This window comes from Parasteatoda tepidariorum, chromosome 4 (genome assembly GCF_043381705.1).
Source record: "Parasteatoda tepidariorum isolate YZ-2023 chromosome 4, CAS_Ptep_4.0, whole genome shotgun sequence".
Classification (NCBI taxonomy): domain Eukaryota; kingdom Metazoa; phylum Arthropoda; class Arachnida; order Araneae; family Theridiidae; genus Parasteatoda; species Parasteatoda tepidariorum.
The window spans coordinates 101,563,307-101,579,113 of record NC_092207.1 but is presented as its reverse complement, the minus strand read 5'-3'; the positions used below and the strand labels follow the sequence as shown (position 1 = coordinate 101,579,113).

General features: G+C 27.6%; 1 protein-coding gene across 2 annotated transcripts in view; it reads left to right on the top strand.

Annotated features, from left to right (window-relative positions):
• The window catches only part of LOC107438833 (Replication protein A2), a 28,474-nt gene that overhangs the window by 3,900 nt on the left and 8,767 nt on the right, over positions 1-15,807 (top strand). The window contains exons 2-6 of one of the 2 annotated variants that reach the window (XM_043046532.2): positions 8,328-8,431; positions 9,281-9,382; positions 11,238-11,354; positions 12,919-13,110; positions 15,496-15,606. In XM_043046532.2, coding sequence (XP_042902466.1) covers positions 8,328-8,431; positions 9,281-9,382; positions 11,238-11,354; positions 12,919-13,110; positions 15,496-15,606 — 626 coding nt within the window. The remainder of the gene's footprint in view (positions 1-8,327; positions 8,432-9,280; positions 9,383-11,237; positions 11,355-12,918; positions 13,111-15,495; positions 15,607-15,807) is intronic. The other variant, XM_071180285.1, reaches the window with a different exon arrangement.

Sequence of the window (15,807 nt, the reverse complement as noted above, 5' to 3'; positions counted from 1 at the left end):
CTTGCATTATATACTACTATAATTGTGCAACTTATTTTTAAAAATTTTTTTTTTTTACTCTTAATGTTTGTTATTATTACTTATATGCAGGTTAGCAGAATATATCTTATCAAGTGAATGAGGTTTTGAGGACACTTCAGGCAACTAAAGGAAATTTTACAGTCTGAAATAATTCCTACAAATTTTTTTATTATTAAAAAATGTTCCACTTTGCAAATTTTTTTCTATTGAAAAGCGTGAAATGTCAGTTTGTGTATTTATTAGTTTGAGTTCCTTAAGTTAATGAGTGATACCTTTAATTTAAGGAATACGAATTTATTCAAGAATTGTGTAAAATCAAATAAATTTCTTTTCTTACATAAACTTTACTTTCCAAAAATCTTTTAAAAATGTTCTTGTTACTTAGAGAAAAGAGAAAAAAATAAAAAATTTTAATTTTAGGGAAATTTTGATCAAAAAAAAACTTTGTTCTGAGGAAATATTTGGGGACTGAAAATTTTCTGCTCTCCTGGTTATATGTGCATGAATATTTCTAATAAATCATAAATACAGTATATTGTCTGATAAGTAATATAATTACAATTTTCAAAAAACATAAATGTTTGTTTAAAACAGTTGTTAATTTTTTAAATATTCAATTCAAGTTTTTAATTAAGTTACCATCAATATTTATTCCAATTATTAGAATAAATGTCTTATTACTTGTTATTTTATTAATAGTTTTTTAGGTCAACATTCTAGTCTATACAGCTGAGCATCGATCGAAACAGTTTCATTTTCGGTTTTATTCATACAAAACTGAAAAATGGACTTGGAGTACTGAGGGCTTTAAAACTATTTTTTTGTAATCGCTGACTTAGGGGGAAAAGATGAGTTAAAATGGTAACTGAAAACTGATTTTACACATACAAAATAAGATGAGTGATGAATGTTAAGTGTTTTTTTTATGAAATAATTGTTTTTATATATTTTTTAATAATTAAACAAATTAAGGGATTGGATAAATTGAAATTTGACTCATTTTTCTTTATAATTATTTAATATTTTCTACACCAAAATTTGGACTTCTGACAGTAATTTATCCCAATACTTGGTCCTGGAGTTCCATTGTCTTCTGGATTAGGTTCAAAATTACAAGGCTACGGAGTTTAACATTACTCGTTGTAAACCAAAAAAAAAAAAAAAAAAGTGGATCGACCATTCAACGACGTTTATAATATAAAATAAAATTGTCAAAAAGTTGCCACCCCTGCCTAATATTTTTTGAGTGCTTAAAAGGTGCTTATTTTTTATTGTAAAATTTGGCTACGCATCCTGCTTTGATTTCCGCATAGTTTTTAAAATCCGATAGTTTTTCTTACGATATTGTTTCTTACAACAATCAAATCTTGAAACGAAGCATACATTTGAGTAACTCTTTCTCAAGAGTCCTAGTTTTTGATTTCGTCGTCGGTCTGTTTTTCAGTAACAGATCCACAGATTTCTTGATATTTAATATTTTTTTAATGTGGTGTTGATTTTCAAAATGCGGTAAAGGAAATAATTGGTGCATTCCCACTCCAACAAAATGCAAGAATATCGCCCATAATATTAGAATAAAAAAATATTACTTATTCAATTAAGAAAATTATATATATATATTGCAAACACAGCGTTTTTGTTAACTTAAATTAGTAACATACATCTTTGTTATTATTGAAAGTATCTTGCAGAAAAATATTAGTGCTAAGGAGTTTTGCCGCAGAAAGCCTGAAAAAATTCCGCCCCAGGGATCGATTGATTAAAAAATTATTAACTCATTTGAACAAACGGTAATATTTTTTGTAAGTCACAGAGATGCGAAATTTGCTCCGGACAGCAAATATTTATTTGTGGTGGTTTCTCAATTGTGATTCTTGGTTTCGTGGAATTCAAAAATTATTTTCTTCTCTTTTTTTTTTAAATCAAAATTTNCGCCCCAGGGATCGATTGATTAAAAAATTATTAACTCATTTGAACAAACGGTAATATTTTTTGTAAGTCACAGAGATGCGAAATTTGCTCCGGACAGCAAATATTTATTTGTGGTGGTTTCTCAATTGTGATTCTTGGTTTAATAAATTCAATTTAGTGGATTTTTATCCGTCACTATTTCTAAATAATTCTTAGGCTTATATAATTCCCCACTTTATAGTACTTATGTCATGCTATACCTTTAAAAAGCAAGCAAAAGTAGTCAAATATTTTCAAAATTTACTTTGCAGTTATTTACCGCTTTTTTTTAATTATTTTGGCATGTCCGGAGCAGTTGGCATCTCTGCATAGCTTTGAATGCATAGCAACCATTTTGAAACAAATGCATAATTGAAATTTAAAGACTAGATGAAATAGAGAATTTAAAGAATACTTTAATCTGCTTACAATGTAACTTCAATAAGTATTTTACTATCTCTGGAAACTTAAAAATTGGCAGGTATGTAATCAGGGGTCTGTTTAGAAGAAATTTGGGTCCGTTAACGGACCCTTCGCAAAATGATTTTTCTTTTAATCGGACCCTTCACAAATTTGTTTATCTACATTATTATTCTGTTAATCGAATAAACCCTTTCCAGGGCAGAAAACAAGAAAGATGGAGGATGTAAACGAATTAAGTTTTGTCTTCGGCAGACGATTCTTCCATTATTCGTCCGAAATGAATATTCTGCGTTCAGCAGTATAGGCTAAATACCAAATATTTGTATGTTGCATCTCTAATTTAGAAACAGCAATTTTTGTTTATTTTTTAAATTTAATTTTTTTAATTATAATTTTACAGTGTTGAACATAATCTGGTATGTCTTTACAATTTAAAAACTCCTTGAAAAAGTTTTTTTTTTTTTTTGCAATAACGGACCCTATTTGCACAAATTCATAAAAGCGGACTCTGGTTGAAAGAATGTGAGTAATTTTTTCACAATTTCACGACAAACGGACCTTTCACTAAATGTCTGGACAGATCCCTGGTAATATAATAGCGTTTTTAAATTATATTTCCCTATTTGATTCTAAATAGGGGCAGAAAAAAAACTTATGTATTGTTTTCCTATGAGACCGAGCAGCGAAATTTTTCGAAACTGCGGCGGCTGTGCTTTGTAAATACGCACGGTTAGATATTAGGGGGGGGGGACTAAAAAGAACAAGTTATTGAAATTAACTTGAAGGAAAAAAGAAACTAACAATTTTTTTGGTATCTAATATCAATGTAACCAAAAACCCAATTTTGTGATCATGAAATTTTTTTTCTGTGAATTATTCTCTGAAGTTCTATTTCATAATTTAAGGTAAAGCTCATTCACTATATTATTGGGAATTTAGACAATAAAATAGATGACCCAAACAAATTTTTTTCCTTGTAAAAAATTTCGCTAGCTCATATAGTATTTTTAAAAGTTTTTTTTTCTCTCTTTAGAAACTTCGTGGAATTCAAAAATTATTTTCTTCTCTTTTTTTTTAAATCAAAATTTTTAAATTATTGTTATTACTATGTTAAACAATCAATAAAAAAGTAAGAAATCAATTCATATTTGCTCAAAATTTAATTTAAAAAAAAAAATTTTTTTTTCCAGTCGGCACCCATCCAGTGCTGGCATAAAAATATCCTCAATAGTTGACAGGCCGTGAGTGGATTCTCCAATTATCTTAGGATTCTTTATCTTCTGGGTTGGGTTCAAAATGACAAGGATTCGACTTTTAACATTCCTTGTCATTAACTCAAAAAGTAGTTCGGTTGTTCAAAGCCGGTTACAACATTAAATAAAATGTGACGAATCAATTTTTCTTCTTCTTGTTTTATGAATAACATTCTAAGAATTAGATTAAATGTTGAAAACCTTGAATCCACAGGTTTGGAATGGCTCCTGATTTTGTATTCGTTTGCCCCATATACTACTCTGTACAGTATAAATTTTACGAAAAAAAAAACTGTTGAGAGAACGATTATCAAAGAAATCAAACACATAATTCTCTATTTTTGAATTAATTTATTGTAAATTGAAAAGTTGGATGATAAATGCTTAAGCAAATTATATATGCATATCCTTTTGTAATTAATTTAAAAATAAAAAAATAAAAATTCTACTCTCATTTAGCATAAATCATAAAAATAACCCAATCGAAAATATAAACAAATTATGGATCATTGATTGGATACAAACTGGTTTCAAAAATCATTATTGGTTAAAATAAAAATGGCCTCTTGGAATCACTTTTCCACGGAACGCCTATCGGGAACCACTTGTCTAGCACATAATGCGTAATAATTACGTTTTGTACTGTATAAATTTTAATTATATACCGTTTTTAATAATTCCCTATCCCTCTTATTTTCAAAATTCAAACTTTCTTATCTTGAATTCAAACTTTTCTATATTAACTAATATTTATTTTAAATAGCGATTTAACTTATGTTCAACTTTAAACCTCAAGTTGACACTATATTTGCATTCAGTTTACATTATAGTTCGTAGGTTACCGTTGGTTCAACCCATTTTCGCCACCCTATTTGATCGACTACTTTAAATTTTGGAAATCTGTCTTTATTTTCGTTGTTGCTCCTAAAGAATTGGTATAAAATAAATTTATAAAACGTTTAGACTTGGATGCTCTGAGTTAAAACTTCCATACAAACGATTAAGTAAACTTGCGGATAAATTGTTACAATCTTTTTTTCTCTGGAACTTCGATTCTACTTTATTCAATTAGGGATTAACGTTTCATTTCAGTATTTTTTTTATTCTGATTTTAAGCAGTAATTCTTGAAAACTTCGTTCCACTTCAACTGAAACAGAGAGCATTGTTGTCAGAATCGGGCCATCAAATGTTCCCTTGATGGACAGTTCGAGATTTATGATTCCTTTCACTTTTTCTACGCTGACTTGCGGAGATTCACTGTTGTCCCAGTTTTTAAATCATTTTATTCATTTAATTATTTATTTTTTGTGACCTCCCCACCGAGTATATCACAAAGAAGTTAAGTGACTAGCTTGTTATTTAATTTTCGCTTTTAAAACTTCCGGTTGTTACGTTATTGCAAAAACGCGGGCTATTTTTGCGAAGTCTGGAAAACTGAACTTCCGATATTGTGAAATTTCGAAGTGTTTCTCTTCGCAGCTGGTTCTTATATTGATAATGAAATTTTTTTGCGGCCTATTTATTTTCGTAACGTGTTGGAATAGTTGTATATTCCCAGAATTCATGTAGCTGCCCTGCTATGTACAGTAGAACTTCCTGTATGGTTTCTTTGTTCCGCTAGTCGCTCTTTGAGGTTTCCCATAATCTTCACAGCATTTTTGATTTTCAAATTTTTTTTTGTTGAAGCATCTATTTCATAATGAATCTCATTTTTTTCCCCTACCTCCTCTCTTTTTTAATTCATCCTAATTTTTGATTACACATTTGTGTTCGGAATTTTAAGTGTTTTTAGAAGTTTCACACTAGATGAATGCTTAAATAAATTAGAATTTTTGACTTAATTCACAATGTATCTTTCCTTAAAATAGTTGAGGCTTTTTCTTGAACATTGTGGTGTTAAAAATTATAGTACTAATAAATAGATCCCAACTTTAAAAAAAAAAAATTTTTAAATATAGTTTATGATATTAAGGTCTTGACACGATATTAGATGGATTGCTGTCAGACTAAAAAGATATTGAATGGCAATATCGAAAACGCATTTTCTGGTTAAACATTTCGTGAATTGTTGTTATGAACTTACTACTAAGTATGAATATTGTTTCTATACTATTCTATTTTTTTTTTCTTCATATTTCTCAAGAAATACTTCAAAAATAATTTTTGAACTTCAGATTATGCGATTTCTCATATTTATCATTGAAGTTTAAAGCTTTTAAAGGTATGTGGGACCGACAATAAATAACAAACGGAAAATAGGGTTTTTGGACACTCAATGCCAGAAAATCAAGCAATATCCTTGTAACTTGTATCGATTGCTTAAGTTTTTAATTTTAATAACTGCATTAAATTTCGTAAACCTAGCTTAAATATTTATGGGGATATGGACATTTTTATTAAAAAAAAGAATTAAGAAAAATTGTCTTACAACTTTATATGCTAATAAATTTTATATATAACTATTTAGCTGTAACTTTTAAAATATTCAATAAAATTAAACGAAATTTTTGGAGCTTTGGAATTAATAAAAAAACTTTTACTCCAATATTTGAAAAAAATGCGTTGAAAATTATGCAATATATCAGTAATTAGTTTTTTTAGACTGCACATGCGCTGAAAAAATTTTAAAAAAAAAACATATTTGTAGTGAAAAAATAATAATAAAAAAATCACAATCATAAATTTTTTTTAAAAATGAGAATCATGAAGATTTTTTAAAACATTTTTGTAGTGAATCGTTTTTGGCTACCAAAGAAAAAAATTCAATTTGAATATCTTAAAAAAAAAAAATTTTAAATTGTAGTTTCTGTACTATAAAAATTCAAAATAATAAGGGGATTTCTACAAATACTATTTTGTATCATAAGACAAAATTAAATAACAAATAATACCTTACAATAAACGTTCATTCATAAATATAGAGCCGGTTAAATCGTACGCGGGGCCCTAGGCCATTCAAATTTTTGGGCCCCTTAGATTAGAATTTTTTTTTCTCGTGTATATTTAAGTATAAAAGTATTTATATATCTTTTCATTCAAGAAAGCATATTTAAAATAAATAATAATAAATTGAATTTTACTTTATTTTGTTAAATTAGAACTAAAAAAATAATCATAATATATTAATTTGAAATTGATTTTTTTTTAAAAATCATTGTTTTTCTTAATTTATTTTCAAAATATCCATTATAAGGGGGCCCGTAATCATTGGGGGCCCCAGGCCATGGCCTAATGGATAATCCGGCACTGCATAAACATGATTGTATAAGGAAGGAAAGATCCTTTTCTGGGGGATCATTCTCTACAATGCCAGTGTCATTTTTTAATAAATCTTGTTTAATAGTGCAAATGAACTTAGTGGAAAACTTATTATTTCAAGCTTTCTTTTTAAAAGTACTAAGACTGCTTAGAAAATTGCTTGCAACTTCTTAAATTTTCCAGATACTCGAATTAAACTTCTTTTATTAGTTGCCAAGTACGATTCACTACAGAATGAACAAATTTTTTTTTAAAACTTTTTTCCCTACGCAATACTACTACTTAATAACTACTTTAATAACTCCTATCTTGCTCAGTTTTAAGCGAATTTCAAAGTTTAAAACAGTCATTTTGTTATGAATTTCAAATTGCTCCAAAGATTTTGTTTTATTTAATTTAATATTTTTAAAGCTTAAAAAAAAATGTGTAAGACAAAGAAATTAGTTTTTTATAAAAATGTCCATATCTTTATAAATATTTAAGGTACGTTTACGAAATTTATGTAATTATTTCTTATAATAACCAAAATAATTGTTACAAGTTACAAATTTTTGACTACATTTTTTGGCATAGATTGTTCTAAAACACGATTTTCCATGTCAGTCACTCAAACCTCTAAAAGCTTGAAAATTCATTGATAAGTATATGAAATTTATCTAAACACTTCTGAATTATAAAATAATTCTTTTTGTATTTTTTTGAGAAAGTTTAAAAAAATGTGTTATCATAGGAAGTGTTTCCGTTTTTTTTTTTTTTTTTTTTTTTTTTTTTTTTTTTTTTTTTTTTTTTTTTTTTTTNAGTTACAAATTTTTGACTACATTTTTTGGCATAGATTGTTCTAAAACACGATTTTCCATGTCAGTCACTCAAACCTCTAAAAGCTTGAAAATTCATTGATAAGTATATGAAATTTATCTAAACACTTCTGAATTATAAAATAATTCTTTTTGTATTTTTTTTAGAAAGTTTAAAAAAAATGTGTTATTATAGGAAATGTTTCCGTTTTTTTTTTTTTTTTTTTACCCCTGTCGAAGTTGATCTATTTTTGTATAAGTTGTGATTCATTTTATTTTTAATAAATTCTTTTAGTTTCGATGGTTTTATTCACTTTCTTTTTTTTTTATACTCTTTTACATTTTAATTGCTCTGTGAAAATCTTAATTGCTTACATTTCGCCATTCATTCCTATAGAGAATAAGCATCTAATATTTGATATAATTCCTTTCTATCTAATGAATATACAGTAAAAACAAAATTAAAAGTGAAATAATTTTTTTCAGATTTATTTTAATGGGTTTCCTTTCTTCTTTCTTTGTAGATTTCACTTTTCATTTCTTTGTAGATTTGGCAGGGTTTGATATGCCTTGCCTCATTTAATAATAATTGACCATTCAATTTTGTAAAATTTATGTTGCATTTAGATGACGGTGGTGGCTTTGGTAAAAGCAGATTTGACCAATCAGCCGGTGGTGGATTTTTGAATACTTCTGTTGCTGCTTCTCCCAGTGGAACTGAAAAGAAAAAGGTTTTTATTGATTTGTTATATTTAAAATGATAGAAATTTTACTACATGAAAGTGGGTGCTCTTTATTATTCATGAAGAAACAAAGAAAAAGCACTCGAGTCTTCAATTCCACTTTATTTTAGTAAAGTAAAAATAAGGGATGCACAAATCAAATGATATAATAGCTAAAATTGAAGTAAAAAAGCGAGTCATTTCAGAATTGATCTTCCGAATTTTCTGCTTTCTCATATTATGCACGCATAATAGATTTCGCATAGCTCCCGATAACACTATTTGTGCTTCTCAGCGCATACGTAAAAATTTCTTTAAAGCGCTGTATCGCTAAGTACAGCGATTTGTAGAAAATTAGGGAAGAAGGCTAACATTATGCAGCATCTCAAAATTGTCTTGATGAAAAACAAGCTGTTAAAAGAGAAGAGAATTTTTTAGTTTCCCTAATTTTTTATCTGCGAAAACTAACTTTAAAAAAAACGTCTAATTTTGCCTGCTAGGCTAAAATGAATCTGCAGTGCTATACTTGTCATTGTAGTTCTGCTTCCATAAGTAGGCATATTCTTATATTATTTGACCTGTAGTATTATTCAAGTGGCCTTTCCTCCTTTTATTTATATTTTTTAATGTGAATTAGTTTCTTACACTGTTTAAAAAATACTTAGCGCAATTGTATCAAGTTAATATACTAATTAAAAAACATTGTATGAGGAAAATTACTTTAAATTAAAAGTCCTTTAGTGATTTTGCAATTTTCTAAATCCATATCTTATTTTCTTAAATTTTGCATTTCTCTTTTAAAAAAAATAACTTTGAAATATTTATCATCATTTATTTCTCTCTTTTTTTTTCATTTAGGCCAGCAGACTTTCTAATGTTGTGCCTTGTACAATAGCTCAAATCCACTTGATGTCAGAAACTGATGAAAATTTAAAAATTGGCAGTTTAAGTGCAAATATTGTAAGGCTATTATTCATATTTTATTTATTTGTTTTGTACTTAAAAATATTTATTTTAGTAGCTCGCAATTATGACAATGTGTATTATAAGTAAGTATTTCAGTTGACATGGTTTTTTGAAACTTTCATCAAAAAAATTAAAAAAGTCATAGTTTAAGTGCCTTAAAGCAACCTTAACTTAAAACAAAGCTTTAATTTAAAACTATGCTATCTTCCCTTGAGGAATTATCTGAGCTAAAGTTATTAAAAAAATTTAAAAATTGCCAATATGGCAAATTTTTTTCACCTCGTTTAAAATTATCAAAATCACTGCCATTTTATCAATATTTGCAAATTTTTGTGACTACCAATGATGCAACATTAAAGTAAGTTTTTAACGGTTTTAGTGTCAAGCAGCGTGATCGCGCCATTGAGATTTTACGTCGAGAAAACATTTTGAACATGTGGACAACTGACGGTGCTTTACCTATTGTTGTAGTCGCACGCACACTGAGATTTATTAAAGCAAGCCACACAGCTGCTTTTAATGTAAATAGTACAGTTCTACAATAGGTAGAATAATTTTTTAATAATGTAATAATACATTACAAAATAATTTTTTTTTTCTTCATATTTATCACTATTCTCTGAAGTATTCAAAATGCGTTGTCTTTTGCACTTTACAAAACAATGTTGTCGTCAATAATATGATCACATGAATTTGTGATTATGCTCATAGATTTTCCTTTCGATTCATCATACCTTTTAGGGGATTGACCAAATTTAAAAAAGTTAAACAGTAAATCTAGATACATTTTTTACTTACTTTTTGCATCGCTTAGTCTAATAATTTTGAAACACATAATTACTAACAATAAGAAAAAAGTAAGAATACTTTGCAAACTGCAATAAATGTGATGGAGTAATGAGAAAAGGACGTGTTACCTATCAAATACAAGAAACGCTGCTTGGTATTTCTCGACATAAAATTAAACAAGCAGTGTTGCATTGCTTGGGATTCTTGGACAGTATTTTTTCTATGCCCCCTGACTCAAACGGTTAAGTATTAATTGGACCATAAATACTTTTCATTTTTCACAAAACTATTGTATTGCTCTTTATTGATGTTTTGTGCCATTTTCAGAATAAGCATAGAGAGCACCGACTATAGATAGACTAAATTTGTCCTAACTGTCATGAGTATCTGTTGCAAATTCACAGCAGTTATAAAAAAATTATCTGCAAGTGAAGCATAATTTTATATGATGACAAAGACTTTAATAAATCATAGCATTAAATCTCTTCAATGTTTAATATAAAATCTTCCATTTTTTTTCCTCAAGAATTTTTTTTTTCTCATAGTATCAATTGTTATTGATGCTTACATTCTACAGTATCAGTACTTACATTTTATTTATTTTATATCAGCATTTTCATTTGAAGTATCAAACAAAAAAAAACTTTCTTTATAGAATTATATAGTAGTATATGCCCATTGTGTCACTTTTACGTTTTTTACTTCTATTCATGAGGTTTGTGAAATATGAAGTCTAGACAAATTGTGCTGAATACAACTAGTTTACTGTCACCTTCAAATACTTTGATAAACTTAAAACTAGGTTTAGAAACTTTAATTTTGTATTAGAGCAGTTACTAAGTAATGTTTTTATTTTGAACTTCCCTCATTTCTAAGTTGCCTCTGCATAAATTCTTCTTATAATTAAAATCCTAAATTCCAATGTATCGAAACCTCGTAAAGTTAAATTCAACTTCTTTCCAATATGCTTTATTTGGATTTTGAAGACACTATAAATTTGTGAATGCTTTAAAAAATATTCTTAGACCAGGTAATTCAACTGATGTAATTTCGATTCCAGGTCATTTTAGTCGGCCTAGTTCAGAGTGTCGATGTACAAGCTACAAAAGTGACCTATGTAATAGATGATTGCACAGGGTCACCCATTGAAGTTCAAATGTGGATTGGAGAAAGTGATGTAAGAATAATTTTTCTCTATTTCTTCAAAAATCTTTTTTTTTTTTTTATAATTTTGTTACCAGTATACTGTATATGACTATGTAATTCAGCTTAAATCTTATTATATATTTAATTTACTTTATTATATATTTACTTAAACCTGAAATTGAATTTAGCAAAATATTAAACTTAGGCTTATTTTCTTGGCATTATTATCATTTATAACTTTAATAAAATTACGCAGTGCATGTCATTTAATTTTACTTTAAAAAAGATGTCTATCAATATTGATCCAATTAATTTAAGTGACTTTATACTGTATATTGTATGCTTGAGAAATCAATATAAATTTATGTAAAAAATATTTTAAAAAATTCTATGATTCAAAATTCTATGGGCATATAATATGCTTTTTTAAGGATGCTTTGAGAAAGTATGTGAACTTTCCCTGTTGAAAAACAACAGTATCCTTGTTGAAAAAGAAGTGTGTTGAATGTTAGATTAAAAAATTAAGTTTAAAATATAAATTTGATGATGCCTTGATGCTTTCCAGGAGATGTCTGATTTGTAAATTGTTAATTTATATAAATTGGTTTTTCCTATTTTAATGGGCAAATTCACTTTTTACATGTAGAGTTCGCTAGATCAGACCGGCGGGTCGGAATACCAAACCTGCGACCTTTCACAGGGTTCCCACGGGTCAGGGAAAACCTGGAATTGTCAGGGAATTTTATTTCAACTCCAAAAATCAGGGAATAGTCAGGGAAATTTGCAATTTTCTTACAAAAACCTGGAAAATTCCTTCATTATACCTGGAAAAAAAACCAGTCTTAAAATACTCAGTTATTGAGATTAGAGTTAAATAATTCTAACATTTATTACAGTTATTTGTTGAAAAAATTTTACATTTTAGACCTACTGAAATGCTTCCTTCCTCATATTAGGATGTTTATTTTACACAAAAAATCTAATACTTGGCACAGCAAATAAAAGAATCCAAATTTTCTGATGAAAAATTTCGTAGTATAGATAAAATATGGTATGGATTTTCATTGAAATTTACCTGGAAAAGTCAGGGAATGTTTTTTTCTGAAATTGAGTGGGAACCCTGCTTTCATCCTAATATTCTTTCTGCTGCCAGAAATTAACTGCAACTGACTGCAGGATACTGATGTCATAATTATTCATCGCACATTTTCTCCAGTATATATATGCATCTGTTAAACCACAAAACCACTACTACTCTGTTATACTCTATTTTGAATTTTAATTTGTTTTTAAGTTAGTCACGCAGCTTTTGTGACTCTATCATTTTCCCGGAAAATAAAAGTGTTTATTTTTATCTTCTGATTGTTTTGATGTTGTCTTTGGTTCCGTAAAAATGTGAGAATGCTATGCCTCATTCCCACATACATTACAAATCAATTTTACAATAGTTATTTTGATGACCATTAATTAATATTTTTATTGAGTTTAGTTAGTTATTTTTTGTATTCGTTGAAACTTAAAAAGCTGTACATTTTCAAAATATATTTGTTTGGATTTTATTTGATAACCTAATTTTCCTTTGTTTGTAATCACAGGAACTCAACAAAAAGGTAAATATTATTCATGAAAATGCTTATGCTCGAGTGACGGGGGCTATTAGGTCTATGAAAGGAAAGCGACATATTCTGGCATTCAATATTCAACCTGTGAACGACTTTAATGAAATTACAATGCATATAGCAGAAATAATCCATACATCTATGGCTATCGCTGTTATGGATAAACAGGTGATATGAGTTTTGATTATGATATAAGTAAGATTAGTAGTATAACTTAGGCTTTTTAGTTTTTTTAATAACTATAAAATTCTATAGTTTGAGGGTCATTTTCTGAAAAAGACTTTTTCTGCAAGTACCTCGTTTAATAAAAAATAACAGAAACCAAACTGTATCTGGCAGTTAGAAAAGGGAACAAATGATAAATTTCTTCCATAAGACATTTTATTAAAAAATTATTAGGCTTTGTTGCATTTTGCAAGCACTAAATATTTATCAAAACATATTTATATTAATGTTAACAAAAGTAAAATCAACTTGCATTTGTTTTATAATAAGTTATGGAATGACATGCCATGAAATCATTTGCATTGATCTAATACTTGACAGCCATGCATAGGCACTGTTCTCCCATTAAAAACAAAATGACTTCCTTTCTTTGCTATGATACAGACTAGATTCAACCAGTATATAAGCTACATTATCTACTGATTTTAAAGACATATTTATTGTTTCGTGAGGGAATGAGGGTGATGCCTAAAACTTTTATATTTAATGAATTTTATTTTCAAACTATTTAAAAATGCATGCTGTGATACAATAGAAATTACTTTCATTTATCTACATACTGCAAGGAAATGGTATTTTGCTGTTAAAAAATATCTTAATATTGTATTTTGAATTCCAATATGCAAGTAGTAACAATTTATGTGTGTAACTGAACAATATCAATAGTTTCCACTACATTTTGTTTTTTAAAATTACAAAAATCTGTCTTGAGATTTCATGGTACATTAAATAGCTACTTTTTCGAAACTTCATGATTGATCTTTTGTTCCTTTTTTTCCTTACTAAGATGCAAAATTAATGGTGCGAAAGATTGGGGTGAAATATGTTAATGAGTTATTCCAGATGATAATTTATTATAAAAAATCAGAGACAAAAATAAATACATTTCATTTTAAATATTTTTTTTTGGACCAAATTTGACTTTAAACTTCATTGCATGGGGGGGGGATAGCTGCAACCTGGAGAATGTGATCCCAATAGCTTATAACGGTTAGAGCAGATAAAAGTTTCGACCCTCAATGTAAATCAACTTTTTGCGTATCTTTGCCATAACACACAAGCCAACTTCAGCAAATTCAGAACTTATTCACCCCAGGGAAAACCTGGAAATTGTCAGGCAATTTTATTTTGTCTCTAAAAAGCAGCAGTCAGGAAAAATAGCAATTTTTTACGTAAACCTGGAAAATTCCTATATCATACCTGGAAAATAATCAGTCTCAGAATAGTTAATAGCACTAATCAACTATTGAGATTCGAGTGAAATAATTTTAGCATCTATTACATATATTTGTTGCAAAAATGTCACATTTTTATTAAACTTTCATGCTTTCATCATTATTTGATGATTGCACAAATTCATAATTGATTGCAGAAAAAATCTAATATTTGACATAACAAATAAAAAATTAAAATTTTCTGATGAAATATTTCACTTTATATGTAAAACATAGTCTTCATTTTCACTTACATTTTCTTGATATGCCTGGAAAAGTCAGGGAATTTTTTTTTCTGAAATTGATTGGTAACCCTGAACTCTTCTATCCTAAGATAATTCCATTTAAGAAGTAAAATTTTAGAACTATTTATTATTTGATAAAAAAAAATTTGAATAGCAAGGTTGGTATATGAATTTTTGTCATATTCTGAACTTAGTAGTTTAAAGTAACGAAATATTACATTGGACCAAAATCAGTTAAATAGTTTCTGAGAAATAAAAGTTCAATAAGTTTTTTAATTTATTTATTTAAATTTTATTTCTCAAGAACTGTGACTAGTTTTGTTTAAATTTGCATGCTGTTTTTCAAAATTGCCTGGTCTCGAAAAGTATATAAATTATTTTATGTTTCAGTTTAGAAGTTTTTCAAGTAATTTTAAACTAAATAATAAAGAAATATTAAATTATTATTAAAAAAACTTTTGTTTGAAATTAATTTTGAATACTGAACGAGTTTTATAATTCTGCTCAAAAAGTTTCTGATTTGCTTTGATGGTTTCAAAAATATGGCAAAATTTGCAAAAAATTAATAGTTTGGTTCTCATTTATATTATATTTGGTTTTTTGGTTCTCATTCATTAATAAATAGTTTGGTTCTCATTTTCTTTATAAAATTGTAATAATGTAATAATGGCTTACATTCAAAAGTTTTATAAAGAAAACTGGTTTTAAAATAGCTTTTGTCATTTCTTAATATGATTAGCGAATTTGTTGCAAAAATTGGACCAAAAGATTTGAAGTAAAATTTTGTTCATGAACCAAATAAGTTTCTTATTTTATACAAGTAAGATTCATTTTGTAATTTTAAAACTGAAAATTTCTTCTAAATATAGAGTTCAGGAGGCTTTAATGCATCTACTATGATGAATCCTGGAATGACAGCTTCTTCAACTGATACATTTGCTTCAAATGATTCTAGAAAACTAACTAAACCCCAACAATTGGTTTGTATAGATATATTTTTTAGACTAACTTTTCAATAATAACCAAATATTTTCCCTTTTACTTTTTCACTGATGTTCAGAATCAGAAAACTTTTAAACAAAATTTAGTAATTTTTAGTTTTTCGATTGCACCATACTAAGTGTCTATGAATATGAAAAATGGAATTTAAACGAAAATTATCAGGTTTTTCCTAATATTCT